This window comes from Chionomys nivalis, chromosome 7 (genome assembly GCF_950005125.1).
Source record: "Chionomys nivalis chromosome 7, mChiNiv1.1, whole genome shotgun sequence".
Classification (NCBI taxonomy): domain Eukaryota; kingdom Metazoa; phylum Chordata; class Mammalia; order Rodentia; family Cricetidae; genus Chionomys; species Chionomys nivalis.
Genome location: NC_080092.1, coordinates 58,573,173 through 58,587,052, shown reverse-complemented (window position 1 = coordinate 58,587,052; position 13,880 = coordinate 58,573,173). Strand labels below are relative to the sequence as shown.

General features: G+C 46.1%; 1 protein-coding gene across 1 annotated transcript; it reads left to right on the top strand.

Moving 5' to 3' along the window:
* Positions 1-281: 281 nt before the first annotated feature.
* Positions 282-808, top strand: LOC130877972 (peptidyl-prolyl cis-trans isomerase A-like). Its single transcript, XM_057775676.1, has one exon. The coding sequence runs from the start codon at positions 288-290 to the stop codon at positions 780-782; it is 495 nt and encodes a 164-aa protein (XP_057631659.1). The 5' UTR covers positions 282-287; the 3' UTR covers positions 783-808.
* Positions 809-13,880: the final 13,072 nt, after the last annotated feature.

The following is a 13,880-nucleotide window of genomic DNA, read 5'->3' as shown; positions in this document are numbered from 1 at the left end:
GCTCCCCTCTGTAAGCTGTGAATACCATTGGTTAATAAAGAAACTGTCTTGGACCTGCATAAGGAATAGAGGTGGGAGGGGGCAAACAGAATGCTGGGAGAAAGGAGGAGTTAGAAGCCATGTAGCTCCACCGGAGACAGCCGCCAGAACTTCAGTCGGTAAGCCACAGCCACGTGGCAATACAGATTATTAGGAATGGATTAAATTTAGATGCAAGAGTTAGCCAATAAGAAGTTAGAGCTAGGCTCTGCAGACACCGCTGTCCCCTCTCACCGCTTGCTGCAGCCATGGTCAACCCCACCGTGTTCTTCAACATCGCGGCCGATGGCGAGCCCTTGGGCCGCATCTCCTTCGAGCTGTTTGCAGAAAAAGTTCCAAAGACAGCAGAAAACTTTCGTGCTCTGAGCACTGGAGAGAAAGGATTTGGATATACGGGTTCTTCCTTTCACAGGATTATTCCAGGATTCATGTGCCAGGGTGGTGACTTCACACGCCATAATGGCACTGGCGGCAGATCCATCTACGGAGAAAATTTTGAGGATGAGAACTTCATCCTGAAGCATACAGGTCCTGGCATCTTGTCCAAGGCAAATGCTGGACCAAACACAAACGGTTCCCAGTTTTTTATCTGCACCACCAAGACTGAGTGGCTGGATGGCAAACATGTGGTCTTTGGGAAGGTGAAAGAAGGCATGAACATTGTGGAAGCCATGGAGCATTTTGGGTCCAGGAATGGCAAGACCAGCAAGAAGATCACCATTTCCGACTGTGGACAACTCTAATTCTTTTGACTTGCGGGCTTCTTACCCATCAGACCATTCCTTCTGTAGCTCAGGAGAGCATCCCAGCCCCATCTGCTCACAGTACCCTGTAATCTCTGCTCTCACTGAAGTTCTTTGGGTTCCATATTTTCCTCATTCCCCTTCAAGTCTAGCTGGATTGCAGAGTTAAGTTTATGATTATGAATAAAAACTAAGTAAGAAAAAAAAAAGAAGAAGTTAGAGCTAATGGGCCAAGCAGTGATTTAATTAATACAGTTTCTGTGTGGTTATTTTGGATCTGAGCTGCCTTAATACAGCACAAAAGAATATTTATTTTATGTTTTAATTATATGCATATGGGTGTCTGTGTGTATGTGCACATATGAGTGCTGGTACCTGAGTAGTCCAGAGAGGGGGTCAGATCCCTTGGAGCTCCAACTTGGACATCTTACCTGCTTCTCTGGCTCCCTATTCTTTGCACAGCGATCCTGCTCTCCATCACTTCCTGGGTGGCTTTGATCAACACAACAATCTTTCTCTCTGGTCCTCATCTATATAATAAACCAGCTATACCTGATGGCTTCCCAGGGCTAAACACATGAATGCTTAACATCCAGGCCTCATCACACTGATAAAAGAATCTCTGTTGGGGGCTGGAGATGTGTCATTGTCATAGAGTACTTACAGAGCATCCACATGGTGGCTCACAGCCTGCAGTTCCAGGGAGTCTGACGCCCTCTTCTGGTCTCCTTAGGCACCAGGCATACATGAGGTACACAGATAAGCATGCCAGTGAAATACTAATACACATAAAATAAAATAAATTTTAACTTAAAAAAAAAAGAAGCTAGTTTGGGCCCCATAGCTGAAATACAAAGCAAGGCCTGGAGACTGAAATCCAGGCTCTAGCTTCATGTCATCAATCACACAGTACTTGACCTAAGCGGACAGGCATGACTGTCCTTAATTGCAGGCCACAACGAACAGATGGCCACTTTTTTAAAAAATATTTATTTATTTATTTATTTATTTATTTATTTATTTATTATGTATACAATATTCTGTCTGTGTGTGTTTGCAGACCAGAAGAGGGCAGCAGACCTCGTTACAGATGGTTGTGAGCCACCATGTGGTTGCCGGGAATTGAACTCATGACCTTTGGAAGAGCAGGCAATGCTCTTAACCACTGAGCCATCTCTCCAGCCCCCCAGATGGCCACTTTCGTATACCCAGGCAGCATTCAGTTCTTCTCCCAGTCACATCAGCATCTTGTCCAAATGTCCTTAAACAGGTGTGACATTCAGCCACTATGCACCCTGTTCCTGGTTGGTCTCTCCAGGCCACCTACCATTCGTCCATTTAAAGACGTGACGCGTGTCTTAAATCCCAGTACTTAGGAGGCAGAGGCAGGCAACTCTCTGTGAATTTAAGGCCAACCTGCTCTAGAGAGGGAGTTCTCCCCCCCCCCCCAATCAGGTCTCATGCCGAGGCTGCCATCAAACTTGATACTCAACCATGACCTTGAACTCCTGATCCCCCACACACACCTCCATCTCCCATGTGCTGTGATTACAGGTGTGTGGCGCCATGCTCTGTGAATGTGGGGCTGGGTACCAAGACCAAGGGTTTATGAAATCTAGGAGGGCAGCCTGCCACCCGAGTTCCAGCTAAATCTCCAGCCTGAGACGCTTCCTACTGTCCCCATTTTACATAGAAGGGCACTGATAGTCAGAGAACAAGCTGACACACACTTCCTGGAGCCACATCCTCCAGAAGTACCAAAAGCCCTCCCACATCAGTGGGGCTGCCCTGCCAGCACCAAGAGCTATCAAGCTCACTCTTGTCAGAAGGGTACCCCCCAGATGCTGATGTAATCAAACACTGGTGTGAACTGGTTTCACCATGCAGAACCACAAGCAGGACAGGAAGGAGGTCACTCCCAAGGACCCCAAATCCATATCATGTGTCCTTTATCCAGGTGAGTCCACCTGGCCAGGGGCTCTGTAGGTGTTCCCAGAACCCAGGCTGGAAACCCTGTCTGTCCTTCCTCTGCTGGAAAAACACTGTCCTGATCTCATCTACAAGGAAGCAAGCTGCTGAGTGGGGCAGTACAACTCGAGAAGTGAGGGATCAGGTCTGGGACCAGAAGCAGCAGCGCAAGCCTAACCACTCCCTAGGTGCACACACACAATCATACACACAAACACTGCATCACATGCACACACAATCACACACACAAACACATACTACATTACATGCACACACACATACACATACTGCATCACATGCACACACAATCACACACAAATACTGCATCACGTGTATACACACAAACACATACTGAATCACATGCACACAAATCATATACATGCAAACACATACTGCATCACATGTACACACACAAACACATACTACATCACATGCACACATATCATACATGTACACCACATCACACACACACAAATATAGACACACTTTACACACATACCTCATATACACAAATACACGTACTATATCACATGCACACACATCATAAATGCACATCATACACACATAGGCACAACTCATACTCACATACACACACCCTACATACATACACAGCTCACACTACACACATGCATGTTACATCACATACACACATCACACACCACACCACAAATACATCATACACATATACTACATGCACACACATATCTCCCATGCACACTATCCTACATATACACATCACATCACAAATACACACATAGACACATCACACATGTACACACAATACCTTTCTCTCCTCTCTCTCTCTCTCTCTCTCTCTCTCACACACACACACACACACACACAGAGTGGCAAAGACTGCTTATCTTTTCCTGAGGATAAACTGCTTTTCTTCTATAGTAATAGGACAACCTTTATTTACAGCTAGGCATTGTTCACTCAGATAAAGACCCATTTCCCAGCTTTCTTTTTAGCTGGCTGTGGTCATGTGACCTACACTCTGTTGAATGCTGGTATACATGATCGTGATTCAGCATTTCCAGGAAGGCTCAGCTGGATGATTTATTTGCTCCTTGTGCCATTGGCTGAGGTCACTCAGTGGCATTTGTCTAGGGCTGGAAAGCAGCTCCATTCACGTGTCTGGCATCCCTGCAGGAACAGCGGACAGAGTCTACCGGAAGTGTCAGCTGGAATACCACAGGTACCTACCTCTCCAGCATGACAGCCAAGGAAACACAGCCTTCTTACCCAGATGTTCAGGACTCTGCAAGGAATTGCTCCAGTGACAAGGAGAGGCCCCTGAGCCCATTTGCCTCTGAGCTTGGTACCACTTCTGCCTACTCTGTTTGACATACTCTACCGGTCAAGGTTGTTCCAAACACCCCATCAACTCAAAAAGGGCACTGGCAAATAATTTGCAATCCATTGTAGCACGAATTCTACTTGGTCTTAATAAATAAAACCCAGGGTTTGTTAAAACACAAACAAAATATCACTACAGTCCATTTTTCAAGATCTTGTGTTTCTCTCTCTCCTCCCTCCATGCCTCTCCGGAGTTGTGTATTATTTGTGTGTATATACACAGTTGGGGGGGGGTACATGAGTATCATGGTCTGGGCACAATCCACCTGTGGAGGTGTTAGTCCCCACCATCACCTTGCTCGAGCCAGGGTCTCTTTGTTCTCAGTCACACACACACCAGTCTGGCTGGACCTCGAGTTTCTGGAGGAATATTCTGTCTCTCTTTCTGATCTTGCTGTACTGGAACCCTGATGTCACAGCTGCATCACCTCCAGCTTCTATGTGGGTCCCAGGGATTCACACCTGGGCAGCAAGTGACTTACCCACTGAGCCACCTCTTTAATCCATGACTTTGTTTTGGTTCTAAGATTTATTTATTTTTATTTTATGTGTATGGGTCTTTGGGGCTGGAGAGGTGACTCAATGGAGCTGCTCCTGCAAAAGTCTCGGGTTCACTTCCTAGCACCCACATGGAGGCTCATAACCATTTGTAAATCCAGTTCCAAGGGATCCAACATCCTTTTATAACTGGGAGTACCAGGCACACACATGTATACATGCAGGCAAAACACTCATACACATAAAATAAAAATGAAGGTTAAGGGTTGGAGAGATGGCTCAGAGGTTAAGAGCACTGGCTGCTCTTCCAGAGGACCCAGGTTCAACTCCCAACACCCACAGGGCAGCTCACAACTGCCTGTAGCTCCAGCTCAGGAGATCTGACGCCCTCTCTCACACAGACATGCAGGTAGAACACCGGTGCACTAAATGGTTAAAAACTGTTTGCCCACACGTATATGAAGGCTCTGTGAGCATACGGTGCCACAAAGGCTGAAGAGGGTGTCAGATCTCCTGGAAATGGAGTTAGAGATAGTTGTGAACCACCTATACGTTCTCAAAACCAAACCCAGATCCTTGGCCAAAGCAGCAAATGCTCTTAACCCCTGAGTCAGCACTCCAGTCCTGTTTGCTTGTTTCTAAATACCAACCCCCTCCCAAAAAATCTAATCAGCTAGGCGGCAGTGGTGCACACCTTTAATCCCAGCACTCTGGAGGCAGAGGCAGGTGGATCTCTGTGAGTTCGAGGCCAGCCTGGTCTACAAGAGTTAATTCCAGGACAGGCTCCAAAGCTACAGAGAAACCCTGTCTCGAAAAACCAAAAAAAAAAAAAAAACCAACAACTAAACAAGCAGACCACTTAGATGGGACTTTAATTAAGAGAAAAAAAAAAAAGACCTTTGAACTGATTTCACCACTGATTTCTTGGTTGTCTTATCTGTCTCTCCTGTCCTACCTCACACACACACACACACACACACACACACACACAGATACCCTCCCAAGACACGTGCATGCAGCCCACATGACAGGAGGAGCGGAAGACATTGAAAGGGCACAGGCTCGTTTCAGTGCGCCCACACGAACTCCCTCTCCAATACTCACACCTCCTCCTGCCCCCCATGCCCAGGGCCCTCACCGTGCACCCTGGTGATCAAAGAGCTGCTTGTCTGTATCGTTTGCTCAGGTCAACTCACGCTGCCATCACCCTCCGTGCACCAAGCTCAGGGCTTCAGTTACTGTTCGAGCAGGCTCATGTTGTACAAACAGCCTTCCATGGACACTCTGGGCCACTGGAGACTGGAGATGAGTGGAGTCCTGAGTCTGCTTGGAAGCCTCCATTCAGGGGAAAACGGGGCCAGAGCAGGAGATAAGCTGACAGGCACCAACAGCTGTGGGACGGTGTGGGAACCAGGAGGCAGAGGTGGAGACTGAACTTAAATGGTGACGCTCTTTGCTGAAAGAGGAGATGGAGACAATGGAGGGGAAAGGGAAAGGGGAGAAGGGGAGAAGGGGGAAGGGAAGAGGAGAGAGAGAGAGAACCAGAGAGGGGGGAGGGAAGAGGGGAGAAGTGGGGAGAAGAGAGAGAAAGGCAGAAGCAGACAGGAGAAGGAGAGAGACAGGAAGGGGCTCAGGCTGAAAACTGAAGATCAGCTTGCCTGGGTGGGGGAGGCCTTGTCTCTCTCTCTTTTTTTTTTTTTTTTTTTTTTTTTGGTTTTTCGAGACAGGGTTTCTCTGTGGTTTTGGAGCCTGTCCTGGAACTAGCTCTTGTAGACCAGGCTGGTCTCGAACGCACAGAGATCCGCCTGCCTCTGCCTCCCAAGTGCTGGGATTGTTGGACTCTAGCGTCCAAACACCAAGGAGGAGTCGCCCCCAGAGACCATCTCACACACCACAGCCGATGCAAAAGCATGAGGATTTTATTAATTCTGTCATGACAGGGTCTCCCAGCATTCAGGAAGCCAAGGGACCTCGAATAGCTGGTACAGTCTTCTTTTAAAGGGGCCACAGAAGCAAGGGGGGTTGTTCTTTGACTATTCTGATTGACTTATTCGAAAGGGCTATTACCAATAATTGACTGGAGAGCTGTTGCCAGATCAGATGAGGTAAGAGGTCATTTTGACCCCGTTTCCCAGGGGACCGAATCAAAACATACGTATATGGGTAATTGTTCAGGAACTGAGTAGGTGCGAGTATAGCTGTTAGGTCCTTGGTTCCCAGGGGAGGAGGGGAAGCACTATGGCACAGAGGCTGAGAGGATTCAGAATTGTCAAAATGGCTTCAGAATTGTCTTAAAGTCTTACAGGATTAAAGGCGTGTGCCACCACTGCCCGGCGAGGCCTTGTCTCTTAAAGGAACAGGACAGACCATACACATCGGTGTGTGGGTTAATGTCAGTCTTGAATGCAATTCCATATGTCCATGTGTCTGTTTGTATATGAATACCAAGCTGTTTGGGTTTTTTGTTGGTTTGTTTTTGTTTTTTGTTGGTTTTTTTTTTTTTTTTTTTTTTTTTGGTTTTTCGAGACAGGGTTTCTCTGTAGCTTTGAACCTGTCCTGGAACTAGCTGTTTTAGACCAGACTGACTCGAACTCACAGAGATCCGTCTCCCTCCAGAGTGCTGGGATTAAAGGTGTGCACCACCACCGCCCGGCCCCAAGCTGTTTTTTATGACTATAGCTCTATAGTAGAGCTTGAAGTCAGGGGTGATGATACCTCCAACAGTTCCTTTATTGTAGAGGACTACATTGGCTATCCTGGGTTTTTTTGTTTTTCCATATGAAGTCGAGTATTGTTCTTTTGAGGTCTGTGAAAAATTGTGTTGGGATTTTGACAGGGATTGCATTGAATATGTAAATTGGTTTTGGTAAGATTGCCTTTTTTTATTTATTTATTTTCGAGACAGGGTTTCTCTGTAGCTTTTTGGTTCCTGTCCTGGAACTAGCTCTTGTAGACCAGGCTGGCCTCGAACTCACAGAGATCCGCCTGCCTCTGCCTCCTGAGTGCTGGGATTAAAGGTGTGCACCACCACCGCCCGGCTTACAATTGCCATTTTTATTATGTTGATCCTACCTATCCAAGAGCATGGAAGATATTTCCATTTTCTGATATTTTTTCAACTTCTTTCTTCAAAGACTTAAAGCTCTTATCATACAAGTCTTTCACTTGTTTGGTTAGAGTTACCCCAAGCTACTTTACATTATTTGTGACTATTGGAAAGGGTGTTGTTTCTCAACTGGTTTATCATTTGTTTGGGAGGGCTACTGATGTTTTTGAGTTAACCTCGTATCCTGCGACTTACCAAAGGTATTTGCCAGCTGTAGGAGTTCCCTGGTAGAACTTCTGGGGTCACTTATGTATACTATCATATCATTGGCAAATAGCGAAAATTTGACTTCTTCCTTTCCAATTTGTATCCTCTTGATCTCCCTTTGTTATCTTATTGCTCTAACTAAAACTTCAATTTACTTCAAAAAGGATGATGGGCATTGAAGAACCTCCATATAAAGTTTGCTTTTATTTGTGGCAAAGCTAGATACTGGGCAAGAAACTGCCCTTGCCTCAGCTGCTGACACTATGCTGTTCAAATTGGACTTGCAGGACACAAAAGAAGGCAACTGCCAGACTTTGCTAAGATAAAGTAGTTCAGTCCTTTAAAGTTCCTGCTTCACAGAAAAGTCTGTCAGATATTTTAGGCCTCTAGGCTGCAAATGGATGCACCAATGTTGTAGAGAAATCTTTAGGTGTCTGTCCAGGCAACACGATGTCTCTGTCATTGCTATAGTTTGGAAAGCTGTTTGCTCTGAATTTCCTGTTCACTCAGGTAATGGGGTTGAAGACTCAACAGTTATAATTACAGCTTTCCTTATTACTAAATTCAGAAGATAAACTCACAAAGGAGTTGTAAGGTTTATAAGGTTGAGAGACATAAAAACTTAAGTTTTTATCTAAGAAAATGTTTTAAGGTCTATAAAGATATTTCTAAGTTGGTAATATAAGTTATGATAGAAAGTAAATTAGGTACAAAACTTTTGACTCACCAAGATAGGATAGATAATAGAGTATTTTCTGTGAATTTGCCAAATACAAATGGACTAGACATTGTGAATGTATTTTTGTTTGTTTGTGTTTTTGAGACAGGGTTTCTCTGTAGCTTTGGAACTTGTTCTAGAAGTAGCTCTTGTAGACCTGGCTGGCCTTGAACTCACAGAGATCCACCTGTCTCTGCCTCCTGAGTATTGGGATTAAAGGCGTGCACCACCACTGCCTGGCCGTGAGTGTAATTCTTACCTGACAATTATTCTTATGTCTGAGCAGGTCTGAACTGGTCAGAACTGGTTTGAGTGGGTTGGAACTGGATGAAACCAGTTTGAACTGGCTTGAACTGGTCTGAGCCAGTCAGAACCGGCTTGAACCGGTTTGAGCCATCTGAAACTGGTCTGAACTGGCCTAAACCTGTCTGAACCGGCTTTGATCTGGTTTGAACTGGTCTGAACCGGACTGAAACCAGTCTGATACATTTTGGGCCGGTCTGAACCGGCCAGAATCAGTTTTAACCGGTCTGAACCTGCTTGATCCAGTTTGAACCAGTCTGAGCCGATTTTGATCCGGTCTGAACTGGTGGAAATCAGTCTGAGCCAATCTGAACCAGTTTGAGTCGGTCAGGACCGGCTTGAACCGGTTGGAATAGGTCAGAACCCATACGAACTGGTTTGGGTTGGCTCAAGACCAGTTTAAGCCGGTTTCAGCCAGTTCCAACCAGTTCTGACTGGCTCAAACCAGCTCCTGCCAGTTCCAGCCGGTTCCAACCAGATCAAGCCGTTTCAGACCGGCTTCAGCCAGATCAAACCGGTTCTGGCCAGTTCAGACCAGTTTAAGCCTGTTTCAAGCTGTTTTGTGCCAGTTCAAACTGGCCCTGACCGGCTCAGACTGGTTCAAACTAGTCTTGGCCGGTTACGCCCGGCTCTAGCCAGTTCAAACCGGTTCCGACTGGTTCCGGCTGGCTCAAACCGGTTTTCTGGCCTGCTCAGACCGGTTTGAGCCAGTTCCAACCGGGTCGAACTGGTTCCGACTGGCTCAGGCCGGTTCAGCCCCCAGGTTTGACCAGCTCAAACCGGTTCCGGCCAGTTTTGGCTGTTTTCAAGCCTGTTTAGGCTGGTTTTCAAACCGGTCCTGGCCAGTTCAAGCCAGTTTCAACTGGTTCTGACCATCTCCAACCCGTTCTGACCGGATCAGACCGGTTTCGGCCGGTTCCGATCGGAGCAAACCAGTTCAGGCTGGTTTCAGCCAGGATCGAGCCTGTTCCAACTGGTCTGAACTGGTTCTGACTGGCTCAAACTGGTTTCAGCCGGTTCCAACCAGCTTAGACCAGATCAAGTTGGTTCAACCCAGATCGTACCGGTTCCTGCCGGTTCAAACTGGCTCCAGCCAGTTCCGACTGGTTTCAACTGGATCAAGCCGTTTCTGACCAGTTCAAGCCGGTTTAGACCGGTTCAGACTGGTTCAGAACAGTTCAGACCAGATCAAACTGGTTCAACAACACATCACAGATTCTAGGCATTCAGAAAACAAATAGGATAGCTACCCATCCCTCCCACAGCTTACGAACCTGAGGCTAGCTTTCGAGAGAGGCAGACCCCAGTTGTCCTCATGGACCAATGGGATGGTGTCGATAAGCCTGCTAAGCACCTGCCACAAGAGCACACACCTTCTACATCTTTTTTTTTTTTTTCTGGTTTTTCAAGACACGGTTTCTCTGTAGCTTTGGTGCCGTCCCAGAACTAGCTCTTGTAGACCAGGCTGGCCTCAAACTCCCAGAGATCCTCCTGCCTCTGCCTCCCAAGTGCTGGAATTAAAGGCGTGTGCCAACACCGCCCGGCCACACCTTCTACTTCTACAAAGGGCATTTTTCGGAGCTCTGCTCAATCACAGGCCTTTGTGATGAGCTCACCCTGCTCACCAAGAGGCAGCTTCTACAGTGGCATGTGTTTAACAGGTAATTGAAGTTTTTCAGAGGCATCCCTCCATGGGAGTGAGGAGGAATATCCCCGCCCCCACCCGGAGCTTTGGTTTCCCCACTATAAAGGCAGAACTGTTGGCCACAGAAAGGCAGAAGAAATCAGCATTTTGGATCACTTTCTTTGAAAGCTTCTTAAATTTGTGGGTTCACCTGTGGATTCAAAATATTTCTGCGAGAGTTTTAAGGACATGTTTTCATTAAGCTTTCTGGGGGAGTTCCACTAAATGGCAGAATATAAAACCCAGCCAAACCTTTGCTGTGAAAAGGGAAAGACAACTATGAAGATAGTAATTACACTAGCAATATAATGCCGTGGATTCTACGGAGCCAATTTTGGCATGTTGTTGTGCTAGGAATGAGAAAAATGTCCTCCATAGGTTCATATATTTCAACTCATATATTTGGAACCCCAGTTGGTGGCCCTCTTTGGGAGGTTTGGGAATCTTCAGACCACATAGTCCTGCTAGAGTATGCCACTGGGGGTGGGCGCTGGGGGTTCAGAGCATCCCCCACTTCCAGTCACTGCTCTGTTTGCTACACACAGATGAAATGGAAACCTCTTCTTGCCTTCCCGCCCCCCTTGCCATGCCATTCCTAGCATTATGAACTCTATCCCTCTGAAATGTTAAGCCAAAATTAACTTTTTCTTCCCTAAGTTGCTTTGGCTGCAGTATTTTTACCATGGCCATAGGCAAGGTAAAGCTAAACCTATGTGGGGACATTTCCATTCAACCTACAACAAAGAGGAACTACTACAGGCATTAAAAATACATCTGGGGGGGGGGGCTGGAGAGATGGCTCAGTGGTTAAGAGCATTGCCTGCTCTTCCAAAGGTCCTGAGTTCAATTCCCAGCAACCACATGGTAGCTCACAACCATCTGTAAAGAGATCTGGTGCCCTCTTCTGGCCTTCAGGCATACACACAGACAGAATATTGTATACATAATAAATAAATATTTAAAAAGTACATCTAGGGAAGACTGAAAAGATGTTCCAGTTGAAGAAGTGCTTGGTGTACAAGTATGAGGGCCAGAATTGGATCATCAGAACCCACGTAAAAAGTCAGATGTGGTGATAGCACTGTGACCAGTGCCGGGAGGTGGAGATGGGTGGATACTTGAGGCTCACTTGCCAATCGGCCTAGCTTAACCAGGGGGATACAGGCCAACAACAGATTTTGTCTCAAAAAAACAAGGTGGGTGGTGTTCAGGTGGGGGCTCTATCCCAAGCCCCTCCCCTGGAATTGTCTCTGTCCAGACTCTGCCCCGAGAAAGCCCACCATCAGCAGCTCCATCCCTGAGGGTATTAAAAGCTCCCACCTTGTGGTTTCCCCCTCATGGTCTCCTCAACTTCTCTTGGGATCACCTAGGAATGTTTTGCTCAGAATAAATTTAGATTTATTAATTTGGTTTGATTACCTTATCATATCAGTGGCGGCAGATTCCCATTAATCAAGAATTAAACTTAACAGGTGGCATCTGGGGAATGGCACTTAAGGTTGACCACTGACCTTTATATAATAAGTGTGCACACATACAACATAAATGTAAAAGGGAAAATGACCTTTTTAGACTGACAAAAAGGTCAGAAAGGACAGGAAACATGCAGGGAGGTGATAATGGAAAAACCTAGTGATGGAAGAGGCAAAATGATGTGGGATGTTGCTCTGTATGCTGTGAATATGTTTTGTCACCTTTGGTTAATAAATAAGCTGCTTTGGCCTCTGGCAGGCAGAATACAGAGCTAGACAGGAAATTCAAGCAGAGAGACATGGAGAAAGAAGGCAGAGGACAAGATGCCAGCAGCCTCTGGGGAAGCAAGATGTGAGATAACAAGCCATGAGCCTCGTGGTAAAATACAGAAAAACAGAGATGGGTTAATTTAAGTTCTAAGAGCTAGTTAATAATAAGCCTGACCTAATAGACCAAACAGTTTATAATTAAACCAAACAGTTTATAAACCTCTGGATGATTATTTTATAAGCAGCTGAGGGGACCAATAGGTCCAGTGGGACCAGGTTAATGTAGAAAATGAGATAAAGCTACAGCAATATGGTAATACATAGAATAATAATAGAAATGGGTTAAGTTGTAAGAGCTAGTTAGTAATAAGCCTGAGACAAACAGTTTGTAGTTAATATGAAGCCTCGGAATGATCATTTTATACGTAGCTGTGGGGACTGTCAATCAAGATAGAACTGGCCCAGAGGGACTGGGTAAGATGTAGAAAAGCTTCTGGCTACAGCAAAAGGAGGGACAAGGTCCTGCGACAGTGTCAGATAAAGGAAGAATGTTGAGGACTCATTAAAAGGAAGGAGCAGAATTGAATTCTCCACCAAAACTGATGGCTGAATGCCTAGTCTCTCATAACTCAGAATATTTCGGTATATAGTTACTACAGTATAAAAGTGAGATCCTTTTGGGGGTATTTTAACCCTGATCCTGCTTGACTGGTATGGTTAAAGAGAAGACAGATCCTCAGCTCCCATGCCCATCAGCGCCCGAGGCAGGTGGAAGGGCAGGCCTAGAGGTTATAAGGGCAGGAGGGCTTCTCCTTATCTGCGGTAGCACTTGGGAGAGAGGCCCCTGTATCACCCCTGGGCAACACAATAGAGCTGGCCCTGAAGGTTCAGGTGTGGGAGATCTGACCCTGAGGATATGAAAGCAGGAGAACTGACTTCACCCCTGCTCTTGCTGCAAAGGGTGAACTCACCAAGGCAACTCAGTAGAGCTCACCCCAGCTGACTAACCCTACAACTACCCAGGCCCAGAACCAGGGTTATGGGTTAGTCCACCCCAATATACACCATGTCTGTGATCTGCTGGAGCATATAAAGGGCCTGATCCTGAAGACCCAAAGTTGCAGGATTTCTACAACACAGGGCAACATCAGGATAACCAAGAGAGGTTCCAGTGAGGGACCAGCATCAATAGTATAGCAGAAACCAGAGACGTTGCACCAGGCCTGCGATGAACCCCCTGCGATGAAGATGTATGACGAGAAGGGTTTACAGTGTGACTCTCTGCGTCACACTGCAGCTTCCACGAGACGCCTTCTCTTCATTTTTTCTCTTAAATTTTATTGAGAGTGGGGGAAGTTTGCTGCATGATGTAAAAGGCAAAGAATAAATAAAAAAATAACTCTGTAAAGGTAGATTGCAAAGCATTTAATTTTATTAACTGTTCAAAAGTGCAAGTTATTCAAAAGTTAAGCTGCATACAGCTGAATCTCTTCTTTGGGAAATACATAGAAAA

Excerpts from the sequence above, each read along its gene's own strand:
- LOC130877972 (XM_057775676.1), top strand. The coding sequence starts at position 288 with ATGGTCAACCCCACCGTGTTCTTCAACATCGCGGCCGATGGCGAGCCC.